Source organism: Hippoglossus hippoglossus, chromosome 16, assembly GCF_009819705.1.
Source record: "Hippoglossus hippoglossus isolate fHipHip1 chromosome 16, fHipHip1.pri, whole genome shotgun sequence".
NCBI classification, from domain to species: Eukaryota; Metazoa; Chordata; class Actinopteri; order Pleuronectiformes; family Pleuronectidae; genus Hippoglossus; species Hippoglossus hippoglossus.
The window spans coordinates 19,485,527-19,503,884 of NC_047166.1; the positions used below are offsets into that span (position 1 = coordinate 19,485,527).

Here is an 18,358-nt window from a genome sequence, read left to right on the forward strand (position 1 = left end):
TGGATTGGATTGAAGACCCAGCCCTGCGGCACACTGTTTCACTTTATCTGTGTTTGTCATTCCCATGAAGATCTCTGGCAAGAGATTGTTTCAATCTCCGATCTTTTTGCAGTTGCGTGTAAAAAGTAGGGGCCAGAGAGGTTTGAAAGTGACCCTTGTACGAGGCTATAACCTGGAGTCACTCTGGCTCTGTCTCTTACAGAACAAAGTGGAGGAGCTAAACCAGCGACTGAGGCAAGCTATTGATGGTCAGTCTTCCATGATGCTACTGAAAATGTGTGACGTGTCCTGTATAGAGTTATTCATCTTACACAATGTTATATGAAAACATGCAGGGTCCATTTGCCTTTTTAAATGGACAGAACATGTAGATGCAGCCTTTCAGATTTCTGCCTTAGATTTTTCTATAGGTACTTCTCCAAACACAGTGAATTCCATCCCTAAATAACCAGTCTACTCTGATATGTAAAAGATTATTTGAATGTGATAATATCACGTATCCTGTCGCAAACATCTGCTGTGTGTCAACAGCCACTTGCAAAGATGCATCATCTGACTGTTTAACGTGTTCCTGTTCGTTCTTTGACTCTGTAAAAGTTTCCTGTTACAGTTTCTCCTCTGCTGTAAAGCTCTGTGCTCCTCCTCTCTCAGACAGCAGGAACCTTCCGTACGGTCGACCTGCTGTACTCTTCCGTACCAAATACTCCATCCTCCACCACAGTGACTTCATCAGTGGCTACAGCGAGCCTCTCTCTATGCCCCTCTGGACATCATACGCCGTCAGCAGACAGGTACTGTGCATCCTGTAGCTCTTTACACTCTGCTTAAAGGTTATTAAGTCTTCACTTTGTGTTTTGAACCAGTGTTTCTCAAATGGTGGGTCGCAGGGCCCCTGTGAGTGGGTCACCAATTTTTGTGAGAGAAAAAAAAGTTTTAGGAGAAAACTGTTTAGTGCCATGCTTATTATGAAGGACATATGCTGGATGACCCAGAAACAACATAGAATATTAATACATAGAAAATTGTATGTCCTTGTTTGAGAAGTAAAGAGTGTCCAAAGACTGACACCCACAAATCTCTCAAATTAGCACCTAGTAATAGTAGAGTGTTCATTTGACTGCAGGTTAAATGCACAGCAGTTCATTAACTCTATAAAGATTTCTCACCCCATATTGTTGTGATTTTAGAATATATTTCTCTTAATAACACAGTTGCCAAACTTATTGTTTGTTTTATTTAATTAAAATATATGATGACGCATTTGAAACAGCTAGTGGCTTAGTGTTGTCAAGATGAAACTGAGGTCTGTACAGGTCTGTGCCTGCAACAGTACGATTCACAGCTTTTCAAAACTCAAGTAGCGCCATCTGCTGGCAAAAGCACAGTTGAACCTTTTTCCCTCTATGTACCTTCTCTCTCAGTTCATAGACAATTGCTCTGATAAGATACACAACTGTTAAACAACTGACAACCGCACACAGTTAAATCTATGACAGAAGTCAGTAGACCTATGACCTGCTGTGGAACAAAAGCTCTTTGTTATGTTTTAAAGAAAGTTGCATTGTGCCTGTATCCAGACGATGAACCCAACCCTGTGTGTGTGTGTGTGTGTGTGTGTGTGTGTGTGTGTGTGTGTGTGTGTGTGTGTGTGTGTGTGTGTGTGTGTGTGTGTGTGTGTGTGTGTGGTCCTCCAGGTAGAGGTGTCTCCTCTGCCAGATGCTCTGTCCAACTGTGTGAGACCTGATACCAGAGTCCCTCCAGTCTACAGCCAGTCTTGCACCAACTACAGAGCAGACAGACAGATCACGTACGGCTTCCTGTATCCACCACGTAAGTTTACCTGCACAGCTTCAGTGCTTAAATACAGAGAAGGGACTTCAGAAAGTATTCAGACCAATTTATTGTGTTGCAAAATTTACAGTTTGAACATTCATCTATTGTCAATTATCCACAATGATGAAGTGAAAACCAAAATAATACTTTTACTTTCATGTGGGTTGAGTGTGGACCAATGGACAAAATGTCAATTTTAAGATCACACAAGAAAAAAGTTTTTTGTTTAAAATTATACAAGTTGCTGTCTAAAACCAAGTCTGTGATTTGTTTGCTTAATAGTTTTAAACAAATATTCTGCACTAGCCATAAAATTACATTTTCACAGTCTGGGACTCAGCTTTATATTCAGTTCAAACATTGGGATATTAGATCTGAGAACATTACACAGTTTGTAAGTCTTTCTTTTTCTTTATTGACAGAATTATCCTCAACGATAGACAAAAAATATGATGCTGTCCTTATCACCAACACGGTTCCCATGTATCCTGCATTCAAGAGTAAGTGTGTTTTTTTCCCTGTGATATGTGAGTGGAATCCTGCTCAAACTTATGTTTCATCACCACATCCTCTTTGCTTGTTTCTCACTGCCGCAGGAATCTGGGGCTACTTCCAGAGAGCACTGGTGAAGAGATATGCCACTGAGAGAAACGGAGTGAACATACTCATTGGGCCCATATTTGACTACAACTATGATGGTGTCAGGGACTCGGCAGAAAAGATTAAAGAGTAAGAACATCCAACATCCTTGATTTCAGCAGCTACACACATTTTCATCTTTTTGTTCAGTTTTTGAGGCGTAGAATTCAGTCCAAACTATTTCATTAGTTTTAAAATATAAAGAATTGTAAAAAAATATCATATCCACAACAACAAAATGAAACAATAACCCACCTGAATAACTCTGCCGACCGGTTCTGGAGTCTCCCCAGGTGTTGACCTGATTCTGCTTTGCCACCAGTGGACAACTTAATGACAATAAGCATTATTATTGATCACTGTTATTGTTGACATTATTATCTATTATCTAAATAATATTTATTTGCGACTAGACAAGGACAAATATTAATAAATGCAATTATTATTATTATTATTATTATTATTATTAGTAGTAGTAGTAGTAGTCGTAGTAGTAGTAGTAATGTCTCTTGTCTTGCAAAGTTAATATAATACTACTAATAATGATAATACTACTACTACTACTAATAATAATATAACTAACAATATCACCCATGCATTACCATTATTGTTTTCATATTAATACAGCCAACAGAAATGTGATGAGCCAGAACACACTATAATTAACATATTATGAAAACTTCTCATGAAGTTTTAATTTGTGTTCTTTATCTTTATTGCAGGTATGTAAGTGGAACAATTCCCATCCCAACACACTACTTTGTGGTCCTGACCAGCTGCTTAGACTTCACTCAGGCTGCAGACACATGTAGCGGCCCGCTGAGCAGCGCAGCATTCATCCTGCCACACAGACCCAGCAATGATGAGACCTGCAACGTAAGCAACATCACATCTTTTATTTCACCCTCACATTTCCAGATCCCATTTGAAAGTTACTTTTTAGTTACTTTTGTACTTTTAGTTACTTTTGTACTTTTAGTTACTTTTTAGTTACTTTTGTACTTTTAGTTACTTTTTAGACGGATGGATTTTCGTCCGTCCGTCTAAAAAGTAAAGTAGATTTTATTTATTTTTTTCGTCTGTTTGTCTGTCCGCATTATTTTTTTTTTTTTGGACGGACAGACGGACGGATTTTATTTATTTATTTTTTTCGTCTGTTTGTCTGTCCGTATTTTTTTTTTTTGGGGACGGACAGACGGACGGACGAAAATCCGTCCGTCTAAAAAGTAACTAAAAGTACAAAGTAACTAAAAAGTAACTAAAAGTACAAAAGTAACTAAAAAGTAACTAAAAGTACAAAAGTAACTAAAAAGTAACTAAAAGTACAAAAGTAACTAAAAGTACAAAAGTAACTAAAAAGTAACTAAAAAGTACAAAAGTAACTAAAAGTACAAAAGTAACTAAAAAGTAACTAAAAGTACAAAAGTAACTAAAAGTACAAAAGTAACTAAAAAGTAACTAAAAGTACAAAAGTAACTAAAAAGTACAAAAGTAACTAAAAGTACAAAAGTAACTAAAAAGTAACTAAAAGTACAAAAGTAACTAAAAGTACAAAAGTAACTAAAAAGTAACTAAAAGTACAAAAGTAACTAAAAGTACAAAAGTAACTAAAAGTACAAAAGTAACTAAAAAGTAACTAAAAGTACAAAAGTAACTAAAAAGTAAAAAAAAAAAATTTGGGACGGACAAATGGACAGATTTTATTTATTTATTTATATTTCGTCTGTCTGTCCGCATTATTATTTTTTTTTTTGGGACGGACAGACGGACGGATTTTCGTCCGTCTGTCTGTCCGCATTATTATTATTTTTTTTGGGACGGACAGACAGACGGATTTATGTCCATCTGTCTGTCATAAGTATCATACCACGTTGTTTCACTCTCCAGCTGCACTGATTGAAACAAGAAAAACAGTCATACTAAAAAGTACAAAAGTAACTAAAAGTACAAAAGTAACTAAAAAGTAACTAAAAGTACAAAAGTAACTAAAAGTACAAAAGTAACTAAAAGTACAAAAGTAACTAAAAAGTAAAAAAAAAAATTTGGGACGGACAAATGGACAGATTTTATTTATTTATTTATATTTCGTCTGTCTGTCCGCATTATTATTATTTTTTTTGGGACGGACAGACGGACGGATTTTCGTCCGTCTGTCTGTCCGCATTATTATTATTTTTTTTGGGACGGACAGACAGACGGATTTATGTCCATCTGTCTGTCATAAGTATCATACCACGTTGTTTCACTCTCCAGCTGCACTGATTGAAACAAGAAAAACAGTCATACTAAAAAGTACAAAAGTAACTAAAAGTACAAAAGTAACTAAAAAGTACAAAAGTAACTAAAAGTACAAAAGTAACTAAAAAGTAACTAAAAGTACAAAAGTAACTAAAAGTACAAAAGTAACTAAAAAGTAACTAAAAGTACAAAAGTAACTAAAAAGTAACTAAAAGTACAAAAGTAACTAAAAGTACAAAAGTAACTAAAAAGTAACTAAAAGTACAAAAGTAACTAAAAAGTACAAAAGTAACTAAAAGTACAAAAGTAACTAAAAAGTAACTAAAAGTACAAAAGTAACTAAAAAGTACAAAAGTAACTAAAAGTACAAAAGTAACTAAAAAGTACAAAAGTAACTAAAAGTACAAAAGTAACTAAAAAGTAACTAAAAGTACAAAAGTAACTAAAAAGTACAAAAGTAACTGAAAGTACAAAAGTAACTAAAAGTACAAAAGTAACTAAAAAGTAACTAAAAGTACAAAAGTAACTAAAAAGTAACTAAAAGTACAAAAGTAACTAAAAAGTACAAAAGTAACTAAAAGTACAAAAGTAACTAAAAAGTAACTAAAAGTACAAAAGTAACTAAAAAGTACAAAAGTAACTAAAAGTACAAAAGTAACTAAAAAGTAACTAAAAAGTATCTAAAAGTACAAAAGTAACTAAAAAGTACAAAAGTAACTAAAAGTACAAAAGTAACTAAAAGTACAAAAGTAACTAAAAAGTAACTAAAAGTACAAAAGTAACTAAAAAGTACAAAAGTAACTAAAAAGTAACTAAAAGTACAAAAGTAACTAAAAGTACAAAAGTAACTAAAAAGTAACTAAAAGTACAAAAGTAACTAAAAAGTACAAAAGTAACTAAAAAGTACAAAAGTAACTAAAAGTACAAAAGTAACTAAAAAGTAACTAAAAGTACAAAAGTAACTAAAAGTACAAAAGTAACTAAAAAGTAACTAAAAGTACAAAAGTAACTAAAAAGTAACTAAAAGTACAAAAGTAACTAAAAGTACAAAAGTAACTAAAAAGTAACTAAAAGTACAAAAGTAACTAAAAGTACAAAAGTAACTAAAAGTACAAAAGTAACTAAAAAGTAACTAAAAAGTAAAAAAAAAAATTTGGGACGGACAAATGGACAGATTTTATTTATTTATTTATATTTCGTCTGTCTGTCCGCATTATTATTTTTTTTTTTGGGACGGACAGACGGACGGATTTTCGTCCGTCTGTCTGTCCGCATTATTATTATTTTTTTTGGGACGGACAGACAGACGGATTTATGTCCATCTGTCTGTCATAAGTATCATACCACGTTGTTTCACTCTCCAGCTGCACTGATTGAAACAAGAAAAACAGTCATACTAAAAAGTACAAAAGTAACTAAAAGTACAAAAGTAACTAAAAAGTAACTAAAAGTACAAAAGTAACTAAAAGTACAAAAGTAACTAAAAAGTAACTAAAAGTACAAAAGTAACTAAAAAGTACAAAAGTAACTAAAAGTACAAAAGTAACTAAAAAGTAACTAAAAGTACAAAAGTAACTAAAAAGTACAAAAGTAACTAAAAGTACAAAAGTAACTAAAAAGTAACTAAAAGTACAAAAGTAACTAAAAAGTACAAAAGTAACTAAAAGTACAAAAGTAACTAAAAAGTAACTAAAAGTACAAAAGTAACTAAAAAGTACAAAAGTAACTAAAAGTACAAAAGTAACTAAAAGTACAAAAGTAACTAAAAAGTAACTAAAAGTACAAAAGTAACTAAAAAGTACAAAAGTAACTAAAAGTACAAAAGTAACTAAAAAGTAACTAAAAGTACAAAAGTAACTAAAAGTACAAAAGTAACTAAAAAGTAACTAAAAGTACAAAAGTAACTAAAAAGTACAAAAGTAACTAAAAAGTACAAAAGTAACTAAAAGTACAAAAGTAACTAAAAAGTAACTAAAAGTACAAAAGTAACTAAAAGTACAAAAGTAACTAAAAAGTAACTAAAAGTACAAAAGTAACTAAAAAGTAACTAAAAGTACAAAAGTAACTAAAAAGTAACTAAAAGTACAAAAGTAACTAAAAGTACAAAAGTAACTAAAAAGTAACTAAAAGTACAAAAGTAACTAAAAAGTACAAAAGTAACTAAAAGTACAAAAGTAACTAAAAAGTAACTAAAAGTACAAAAGTAACTAAAAAGTACAAAAGTAACTAAAAGTACAAAAGTAACTAAAAAGTAACTAAAAAGTAACTAAAAGTACAAAAGTAACTAAAAAGTACAAAAGTAACTAAAAGTACAAAAGTAACTAAAAGTACAAAAGTAACTAAAAAGTAACTAAAAGTACAAAAGTAACTAAAAAGTACAAAAGTAACTAAAAAGTAACTAAAAGTACAAAAGTAACTAAAAGTACAAAAGTAACTAAAAAGTAACTAAAAGTACAAAAGTAACTAAAAAGTACAAAAGTAACTAAAAAGTACAAAAGTAACTAAAAGTACAAAAGTAACTAAAAAGTAACTAAAAGTACAAAAGTAACTAAAAGTACAAAAGTAACTAAAAAGTAACTAAAAGTACAAAAGTAACTAAAAAGTAACTAAAAGTACAAAAGTAACTAAAAGTACAAAAGTAACTAAAAAGTAACTAAAAGTACAAAAGTAACTAAAAAGTACAAAAGTAACTAAAAGTACAAAAGTAACTAAAAAGTAACTAAAAGTACAAAAGTAACTAAAAGTACAAAAGTAACTAAAAAGTAACTAAAAGTACAAAAGTAACTAAAAAGTACAAAAGTAACTAAAAGTACAAAAGTAACTAAAAGTACAAAAGTAACTAAAAAGTAACTAAAAGTACAAAAGTAACTAAAAAGTACAAAAGTAACTAAAAGTACAAAAGTAACTAAAAAGTAACTAAAAGTACAAAAGTAACTAAAAGTACAAAAGTAACTAAAAAGTAACTAAAAGTACAAAAGTAACTAAAAAGTACAAAAGTAACTAAAAAGTACAAAAGTAACTAAAAGTACAAAAGTAACTAAAAAGTAACTAAAAGTACAAAAGTAACTAAAAGTACAAAAGTAACTAAAAAGTAACTAAAAGTACAAAAGTAACTAAAAAGTAACTAAAAGTACAAAGGTAACTAAAAGTACAAAAGTAACTAAAAAGTAACTAAAAGTACAAAAGTAACTAAAAGTACAAAAGTAACTAAAAGTACAAAAGTAACTAAAAAGTAACTAAAAGTACAAAAGTAACTAAAAAGTAAAAAAAAAAATTTGGGACGGACAAATGGACAGATTTTATTTATTTATTTATATTTCGTCTGTCTGTCCGTATTTTTTTTATTTTTTTGGGACAGACAGACGGACGGATTTAATTTTTTTTTTTTTTTTTCGTCCGTCTGTCTGTCCGCATTATTTTTTTTTTTTTTGGGACGGACAGACGGACGGATTTTCGTCCATCTGTCTGTCCGTATTTTTTTTATTTTTTTGGGACGGACAGACGGACGGATTTAATTTTTTTTTTTTTTTTCGTCCGTCTGTCTGTCCGCATTATTTTTTTTTTTTTTGGGACGGACAGACAGACGGATTTATGTCCATCTGTCTGTCCGTATTTTTTAAATTTTTTTGGGGACGGACAGACGGACGGACGAAAATCCGTCCGTCTAAAAAGTAACTAAAAGTACAAAAGTAACTAAAAAGTAACTAAAAGTACAAAAGTAACTAAAAAGTAACTAAAAAGTAACTAAAAGTACAAAAGTAACTAAAAAGTAACTAAAAGTACAAAAGTAACTAAAAAGTAACTAAAAGTACAAAAGTAACTAAAAGTACAAAAGTAACTAAAAAGTACAAAAGTAACTAAAAGTACAAAAGTAACTAAAAGTACAAAAGTAACTAAAAAGTAACTAAAAGTACAAAAGTAACTAAAAGTAACTAAAAGTACAAAAGTAACTAAAAGTACAAAAGTAACTAAAAAGTAACTAAAAGTACAAAAGTAACTAAAAGTACAAAAGTAACTAAAAAGTACAAAAGTAACTAAAAGTACAAAAGTAACTAAAAAGTAACTAAAAGTACAAAAGTAACTAAAAGTACAAAAGTAACTAAAAAGTAACTAAAAGTACAAAAGTAACTAAAAAGTAACTAAAAGTACAAAAGTAACTAAAAGTACAAAAGTAACTAAAAGTACAAAAGTAACTAAAAGTACAAAAGTAACTAAAAAGTAACTAAAAGTACAAAAGTAACTAAAAAGTAAAAAAAAAAATTTGGGACGGACAAATGGACAGATTTTATTTATTTATTTATATTTCGTCTGTCTGTCCGCATTTTTTTTTTTTTTTTGGGACAGACAGACGGACGGATTTATGTCCATCTGTCTGTCCGTATTTTTTTTATTTTTTTGGGACAGACGGACGGATTTAATTTTTTTTTTTTTTTTCGTCCGTCTGTCTGTCCGCATTATTTTTTTTTTTTTTGGGACGGACAGACGGACGGATTTTCGTCCATCTGTCTGTCCGTATTTTTTTTATTTTTTTGGGACGGACAGACGGACGGATTTAATTTTTTTTTTTTTTTTTCGTCCGTCTGTCTGTCCGCATTATTTTATTTTTTTTTGGGATGGACAGACAGACGGATTTATGTCCATCTGTCTGTCCGTATTTTTTTAATTTTTTTGGGTCGGACAGACGGACGGATTTAATTTTTTTTTTTTTTTCGTCTGTTTGTCTGTCCGTATTTTTTTTTTTTTTTGGGGACGGACAGACGGACGGACGAAAATCCGTCCGTCTAAAAAGTAACTAAAAGTACAAAAGTAACTAAAAAGTAACTAAAAGTACAAAAGTAACTAAAAAGTAACTAAAAGCACAAAAGTAACTAAAAGTACAAAAGTAACTAAAAGTACAAAAGTAACTAAAAAGTAACTAAAAGTACAAAAGTAACTAAAAGTACAAAAGTAACTAAAAAGTAACTAAAAGTACAAAAGTAACTAAAAGTACAGAAGTAACTAAAAAGTAACTAAAAGTACAAAAGTAACTAAAAGTACAAAAGTAACTAAAAAGTAACTAAAAGTACAAAAGTAACTAAAAGTACAGAAGTAACTAAAAAGTAACTAAAAGTACAAAAGTAACTAAAAAGTACAAAAGTAACTAAAAGTACAAAAGTAACTAAAAGTACAAAAGTAACTAAAAGTACAAAAGTAACTAAAAGTACAAAAGTAACTAAAAAGTAACTAAAAGTACAAAAGTAACTAAAAAGTACAAAAGTAACTAAAAGTACAAAAGTAACTAAAAGTACAAAAGTAACTAAAAGTACTTGGAAGGATTTGGAAAAAAATAAATAATGCGGACAGACAAACAGACGACAAAAATAAAAAAAATAAAATCCGTCCGTCTGTCCGTCCCAAAAAAATAAAAAATAATGCACAGACGGACGAAAAAAAATTTAAAAAATAAAATCCGTCCGTCTCCATCCCAAAAAAAAAAAAAAAATACGGACAGACAGATGGACGAAAATCCGTCCGTCTGTCCGTCCCAAAAAAAATAAAAATAATGCGGACAGACAGACGGACGAAACATAAATAAATAAATAAAATCTGTCCATTTGTCCGTCCCAAATTTTTTTTTTAACGTTTTAGTTACTTTTGTACTTTTAGTTACTTTTTAGTTACTTTTGTACTTTTAGTTACTTTTGTACTTTTTAGTTACTTTTGTACTTTTAGTTACTTTTGTACTTTTAGTTACTTTTTAGTTACTTTTGTACTTTTAGTTACTTTTGTACTTTTTAGTTACTTTTGTACTTTTAGTTACTTTTTAGTTACTTTTGTACTTTTAGTTACTTTTGTACTTTTTAGTTACTTTTGTACTTTTAGTTACTTTTTAGTTACTTTTGTACTTTTAGTTACTTTTTAGTTACTTTTGTACTTTAGTTACTTTTTAGACGGACGGATTTTCGTCCGTCCGTCTGTCCGTCCCCAAAAAATAAATAATGCGGACAGACAAACAGACGACAAAAATAAAAAAAATAAAATCCGTCCGTCTGTCCGTCCCAAAAAAATAAAAAATAATGCACAGACGGACGAAAAAAAATTTAAAAAATAAAATCCGTCCGTCTCCATCCCAAAAAAAAAAAAAAATACGGACAGACAGATGGACGAAAATCCGTCCGTCTGTCCGTCCCAAAAAAAATAAAAATAATGCGGACAGACAGACGGACGAAACATAAATAAATAAATAAAATCTGTCCATTTGTCCGTCCCAAATTTTTTTTTTAACGTTTTAGTTACTTTTGTACTTTTAGTTACTTTTTAGTTACTTTTGTACTTTTAGTTACTTTTGTACTTTTTAGTTACTTTTGTACTTTTAGTTACTTTTGTACTTTTAGTTACTTTTTAGTTACTTTTGTACTTTTAGTTACTTTTGTACTTTTTAGTTACTTTTGTACTTTTAGTTACTTTTTAGTTACTTTTGTACTTTTAGTTACTTTTGTACTTTTTAGTTACTTTTGTACTTTTAGTTACTTTTTAGTTACTTTTGTACTTTTAGTTACTTTTTAGTTACTTTTGTACTTTAGTTACTTTTTAGACGGACGGATTTTCGTCCGTCCGTCTGTCCGTCCCCAAAAAATAAATAATGCGGACAGACAAACAGACGACAAAAATAAAAAAAATAAAATCCGTCCGTCTGTCCGTCCCAAAAAAATAAAAAATAATGCACAGACGGACGAAAAAAAATTTAAAAAATAAAATCCGTCCGTCTCCATCCCAAAAAAAAAAAAAAATACGGACAGACAGATGGACGAAAATCCGTCCGTCTGTCCGTCCCAAAAAAAATAAAAATAATGCGGACAGACGGACGAAAAAAAAAAAAATATTAAATCCGTCCGTCTGTCTGTCCCAAAAAAATAAAAAAAATACAGACAGACAGATGGACATAAATCCGTCCGTCTGTCCGTCCCAAAAAAAATAAAAATAATGCGGACAGACAGACGGACGAAATATAAATAAATAAAATCTGTCTATTTGTCCGTCCCAAATTTTTTTTTTAACGTTTTAGTTACTTTTGTACTTTTAGTTACTTTTTAGTTACTTTTGTACTTTTAGTTACTTTTGTACTTTTTAGTTACTTTTGTACTTTTAGTTACTTTTGTACTTTTAGTTACTTTTTAGTTACTTTTGTACTTTTAGTTACTTTTGTACTTTTTAGTTACTTTTGTACTTTTAGTTACTTTTTAGTTACTTTTGTACTTTTAGTTACTTTTGTACTTTTTAGTTACTTTTGTACTTTTAGTTACTTTTGTACTTTTTAGTTACTTTTGTACTTTTAGTTACTTTTTAGTTACTTTTGTACTTTTAGTTACTTTTGTACTTTTTAGTTACTTTTGTACTTTTTAGTTACTTTTGTAGTTTTAGTTACTTTTTAGTTACTTTTGTACTTTTAGTTACTTTTGTACTTTTAGTTACTTTTTAGTTACTTTTGTACTTTTAGTTACTTTTGTACTTTTAGTTACTTTTTAGTTACTTTTGTACTTTTAGTTACTTTTGTACTTTTAGTTACTTTTGTACTTTTAGTTACTTTTTAGTTACTTTTGTACTTTAGTTACTTTTTAGACGGACGGATTTTCGTCCGTCCGTCTGTCCGTCCCCAAAAAAAAAAAATACAGACAGACAAACAGACGAAAAAAAAAAAAAAATAAAATCCGTCCGTCTGGATTTGGAAAAAAATAAATAATGCGGACAGACAAAGAGACGACAAAAATAAAAAAAATAAAATCCGTCCGTCTGTCCGTCCCAAAAAAAAACGGACAGACAGATGGACATAAATCCGTCCGTCTGTCCGTCCCTAAAAAAAAATAATAATGCGGACAGACAGACGGACGAAATATAAATAAATAAATAAAATCTGTCCATTTGTCCGTCCCAAATTTTTTTTTTAACGTTTGTTACTTTTGTACTTTTAGTTACTTTTTAGTTACTTTTGTACTTTTAGTTACTTTTGTACTTTTTAGTTACTTTTGTACTTTTAGTTACTTTTTAGTTACTTTTGTACTTTTAGTTACTTTTGTACTTTTTAGTTACTTTTGTACTTTTAGTTACTTTTTAGTTACTTTTGTACTTTTAGTTACTTTTGTACTTTTAGTTACTTTTTAGTTACTTTTGTACTTTTAGTTACTTTTGTACTTTTAGTTACTTTTTAGTTACTTTTGTACTTTTAGTTACTTTTGTACTTTTTAGTTACTTTTGTACTTTTTAGTTACTTTTGTACTTTTAGTTACTTTTTAGTTACTTTTGTACTTTTAGTTACTTTTGTACTTTTAGTTACTTTTTAGTTACTTTTGTACTTTTAGTTACTTTTGTACTTTTAGTTACTTTTTAGTTACTTTTGTACTTTTAGTTACTTTTGTACTTTTTAGTTACTTTTGTACTTTTAGTTACTTTTAGTTACTTTTGTACTTTTAGTTACTTTTGTACTTTTAGTTACTTTTGTACTTTTTAGTTACTTTTGTACTTTTAGTTACTTTTTAGTTACTTTTGTACTTTTAGTTACTTTTGTACTTTTAGTTACTTTTGTACTTTAGTTACTTTTTAGACGGACGGATTTTCGTCCGTCCGTCTGTCCGTCCCCAAAAAAAAAAAATACAGACAGACAAACAGACGAAAAAAATAAAAAAAATAAAATCCGTCCGTCTGTCCGTCCCAAAAAAATAAAAAATAATGCACAGACGGACGAAAAAAATTAAAAAAAATAAAATCCGTCCGTCTCCATCCCAAAAAAAAAAAAAAATACGGACAGACAGATGGACGAAAATCCGTCCGTCTGTCCGTCCCAAAAAAAATAAAAATAATGCGGACAGACGGACGAAAAAAAAAAAAAAAATTAAATCCGTCCGTCTGTCTGTCCCAAAAAAATAAAAAAAATACGAACAGACAGATGGACATAAATCCGTCCGTCTGTCCGTCCCAAAAAAAAAAATAATAATGCGGACAGACAGACGGACGAAATATAAATAAATAAATAAAATCTGTCCATTTGTCCGTCCCAAATTTTTTTTTTAACATTTTAGTTACTTTTGTACTTTTAGTTACTTTTTAGTTACTTTTGTACTTTTAGTTACTTTTGTACTTTTAGTTACTTTTTAGTTACTTTTGTACTTTTAGTTACTTTTGTACTTTTTAGTTACTTTTGTACTTTTAGTTACTTTTTAGTTACTTTTGTACTTTTAGTTACTTTTGTACTTTTAGTTACTTTTTAGTTACTTTTGTACTTTTAGTTACTTTTGTACTTTTTAGTTACTTTTGTACTTTTAGTTACTTTTTAGTTACTTTTGTACTTTTAGTTACTTTTGTACTTTTAGTTACTTTTGTACTTTTAGTTACTTTTTAGTTACTTTTGTACTTTTAGTTACTTTTGTACTTTTTAGTTACTTTTGTACTTTTAGTTACTTTTTAGTTACTTTTGTACTTTTAGTTACTTTTGTACTTTTAGTTACTTTTTAGTTACTTTTGTACTTTAGTTACTTTTTAGACGGACGGATTTTCGTCCGTCCGTCTGTCCGTCCCCAAAAAAAAAAAATACAGACAGACAAACAGACGAAAAAAAAAAATCTGTCTGTCTGGATTTGGAAAAAAATAAATAATGCGGACAGACAAACAGACGACAAAAATAAAAAAAATAAAATCCGTCCGTCTGTCCGTCCCAAAAAAATAAAAAATAATGCACAGACGGACGAAAAAAATTAAAAAAAATAAAATCCGTCCGTCTCCATCCCAAAAAAAAAAAAAAATACGGACAGACAGATGGACGAAAATCCGTCCGTCTGTCCGTCCCAAAAAAAATAAAAATAATGCGGACAGACAAACAGACGAAAAAAATAAATAAATAAAATCCGTCCGTCTGTCCGTCCAAAAAAAAAATAATAATACGGACAGACAGACGGACGAACAAAAATAAAAAAAATAAAATCCGTCCGTCTGTCCGTCCCAAAAAATACAGACAGACAGACGGACGAAAGTCCGTAAAGTAACGTAAAGTAACTAAAAGTAACGAAAAGTAACGTAACGTAATGTTACGTAACGAAAAGTAACATAACGTAACGTAACGTAACGTAATGTTACGTAACTAAAAGTAACGTAAAGTAACGTAAAGTAACTAAAAGTAACGTAAAGTAACTAAAAGTAATGAAAAGTAACGTAACGTAACGTAACGTAACTAAAAGTAACGAAAAGTAACGTAAAGCAACGTAACGTAACTAAAAGTAACTAAAAGTAACTAAAAGTAACTAAAAGTAAACCAACTAAAAGTAACTAAAAGTAACGTAACTAAAAGTAACGTAACGTAAAGTAACGTAACGTAAAGTAACGTAACGTAAAGTAACGTAACGTAACGAAAAGTAACGAAAAGTAACTAAAACGTTAAGTAACTAAAAGTAACTGAAAGTATTTATTAGGGGGGCTTTGACAACGAGTCAATATTGACACATGGATCTGATCAGGGTGGGACTGTGAATGTGTGAATGAGGTTTGATGCTGATGGAACAATGCACAGAGGAGTTATAAATAAATCCCTATTGTTTGGCGAAACATCAAAATTCTCCGCCACAGGGCGTGTAACGTACACTTACATTTTTTTAAATTTTACTCTTAATCGTGAATTTAAGTTATCTCTCAACATTAATTGACAAACATCCGTAAGTTTAATTTAGTTTGCAACATATTAACAATGTGTGAACGAACTCTTCAGCCCTGGGGAAGAAGATTTGTGCCTTGGGAAGACCATGGTCTTACACTGCCCTCTGGTGACTAATATTGCAGGTGCAGCTCAATCATTTTGATTTGACTCATCAAACTTTAACGCCACGTCACGGTCAAACCGCGTGATAAAATCAAATATACCGAGGTAGTTTACATCTCCATCTTGTTGAGATAACACTCATTTCAATATGAAGTTGATCTGATGAAAGCCCTACGACAAGTTCATCAAATTAAAAATGTGGCAAATGGCCAATATGGCCACTAAAGTCAAAATGGTGGGCTTCCTGTTTGTTCTACCTTTTCGATCCAAGATACTTTATTGTTTGTTATGAGAAGACACATGTGCCTAACTAATTTTTTGTACATGTCCGCCACTCTTGGTGCCGGGGCTGCCCTTTAGGGGGCGCTAGTCAGTTATTTTGCCACGCCCATTCCTTAAAACCATATGAATGTCTGCAGGGGGGGCTGTTGCTACACAAATGTACATTGAGGGAGATAGACCCATGAACACGGAAGTTACAGCAATTTCGTGTGTCACAGCGAGTCGATGAACTTTAACGCCACGCCATTAATATGGCATTTGATGAAAAGTCCCAGTAATCTTATGCCTACATTATCAATGTCTTGAGACTCGTTTGATACAGTTTGACATGGTTGCGGCCAGTGGATGAGGAGGAATACATCCAAGTGTAAGACGTACAAAATACAAGACATTTCCTGTTGCCACCAGGGGGCGCTGTGATTTGAAGTCATGATTTATGTGTAGATGTCATCAGGCCGGGACTCTTGTCTTATATGTCTAGTTTGGATTCGATTGGACCACGTATGTCCAAGATACAGAACCTCGTGTTTTGATGGCGTGTAATCAAACTTTGACGCCACGCCACGGTCACACCATGTGACGAAAAATCGATCTTTGAGGTAGTTTTCATCTCCATATGAAGTTGATCTGATGAAAGCCCTGGGACAAGTACATCAAAGTAAAAATGTGGAAAATGGCCAATATGGCCACTAAAGTCAAAATGGCGGGCTTCCTGTTGCCTTTTTCCAATTGCACCCCTGACCTTTTTTGTTTGTCTGGTCATGATACACCTGGGCTACGATTTTTGTGAAGATCGGTGAAAGCTAACTGAGGGGCTTTTCCTTAGATGGCGCTGTTGAGCCATTTTTCCACGCCCATTTCAAATTACACCTGAATACAATTACTTTTTGGGGTTTTGAATTCCCTGCAAACTTTGGTAACAATTTGAGCATGTCTAGGCCCTGAAAAAGCCCCAAAAGGGAAATACAAATCCTTTGAAATACAATAGGGCCTCCCACCGGAGGTGCTCGGGCCCTAATAATAATAATGACAGAGAGAGATTTCTAATTCTAGATTATGAATATATCTATTGTGTGATATGTCTTATCTATCTGTAGGTTGTAGTTAGAGGTTTTTTTCCACTGACCTTGGTGGTGTGGCCATTACAGTTGAGTAAAATCTTGAAAAGCAAACCCAATCCTAATGCTGTGTCCTCCTCCTCCAGAGCTCAGAGGAGGAGTCCCGCTGGGTGGAGGACCTGATGAAGATGCATACAGCTCGGGTCAGAGACGTGGAGCTCTTGACAGGCCTGGACCTGTACCGCAGAACCACCCGGAGCTACGCTGAAATCCTCTCGCTCAAAACTTACATGCACACTTACGAGAGCGAGATCTGATCTCTGAGCACTCTGTTAATGCTAATGTTACTGATCTTTTTCAGCCGTGGTGGATGTATGTGGTACAAGGAAGAAATGGGATTGTCTACACTGACCTACACTAGCTTCTTCTCTCCCTGGGCACTGTTGCTGCCATCTGCAGCTGTTCTCCCTTTCACTGAGCATTTGGATTCCTCTAAGCCATTTTAACTGTTTAGCAGCAGGACAGCAAAACATTTCTGCTGCTCTGTGTTATTGTTTCAGGTTTGACTCTCAAATTTAATCAACTTCCAACTCGCATTCAAGTAAATCAAACAGAAAGACACATTCAAATTAAGGACAGCCACAGAAGGAGTCCCGACATACATATTATTCTGGGATTCCAACACAGGGTTAATCTTATTTTAGAATCAAGTTTCAAGCCCCAAGAAATAATAATAATAATTAAGTCAATGGTTCGGATTAAATCTGTACATTTGTGCCATACTGTGTTAATATCAGGTGGTTGAGGTTGATAATAATCTGCCCTGTAAAATGTATGCTGTTTCCTTCTATGCTACTCATGACAAAAAGTGAAATCACCAGCAGCATGGCCACAACAACTTGTTAGGGGACCCAATCTGCAAGCCATATAACAACTAGTCACATACATATACTGCAGATATACCCATTATATTCTCTTTAAAGAACCTGTACAAACATAAATCCAAGCTAATTTGTAGAGCACAATATTTCCTGTGTGAAAAACATAACATTTATTAATCTTTATTGCAGCACAAAGAACTAACATTGGTCCAGACAGAACAACCACATCGGTACTAAGGCAGGAATGTACTAGTGCAATGAGCACATATTTTCCTACATGATATTGACCCACTCTGACATTATGTTTACTCATTTTACTTTGTGTGCATTGAATTGTGTATTTTTTGACAAGGAATAATAATAATGCAATGTGTTTGTGTGTGTGTGTGTGTTGAACTCAAGATATTTTCGTGTGTGTGTGTGTGTGTGTGTGTGTGCGTGTCGTGATGTTGACGTTTTGGTCTGTGCACAATAACATTGATGATGATGATTTATTCTTATGTTTTCTCTAAAACATTTACCACCTGTGAGACTGTCCTATTTATGCTTTATGTAAAGTTCTTCAAAATAAACATGTGTTTTTACTAAATCAAATGTGTTGCATATTAAGTTTCTCCACAGTCAGCATAGACTTACAACACATGGTT

At 31.6% G+C, this 18,358-nt stretch overlaps 1 protein-coding gene across 2 annotated transcripts in view; it reads left to right on the forward strand.

Moving 5' to 3' along the window:
- enpp2 (ectonucleotide pyrophosphatase/phosphodiesterase 2) overlaps positions 1 to 17,281 on the forward strand; it is a 40,807-nt gene extending 23,526 nt beyond the window's left edge. Inside the window, exons 19-25 of one of the 2 annotated variants that reach the window (XM_034609889.1) lie at positions 113 to 248; positions 652 to 791; positions 1,695 to 1,830; positions 2,256 to 2,333; positions 2,430 to 2,562; positions 3,195 to 3,348; positions 16,977 to 17,281. In XM_034609889.1, coding sequence (XP_034465780.1) covers positions 113 to 248; positions 652 to 791; positions 1,695 to 1,830; positions 2,256 to 2,333; positions 2,430 to 2,562; positions 3,195 to 3,348; positions 16,977 to 17,147 — 948 coding nt within the window. In that variant the 3' untranslated portion in view covers positions 17,148 to 17,281. The remainder of the gene's footprint in view (positions 1 to 112; positions 249 to 651; positions 792 to 1,694; positions 1,831 to 2,255; positions 2,334 to 2,429; positions 2,563 to 3,194; positions 3,349 to 16,976) is intronic. The other variant, XM_034609890.1, reaches the window with a different exon arrangement.
- Positions 17,282 to 18,358: the final 1,077 nt, after the last annotated feature.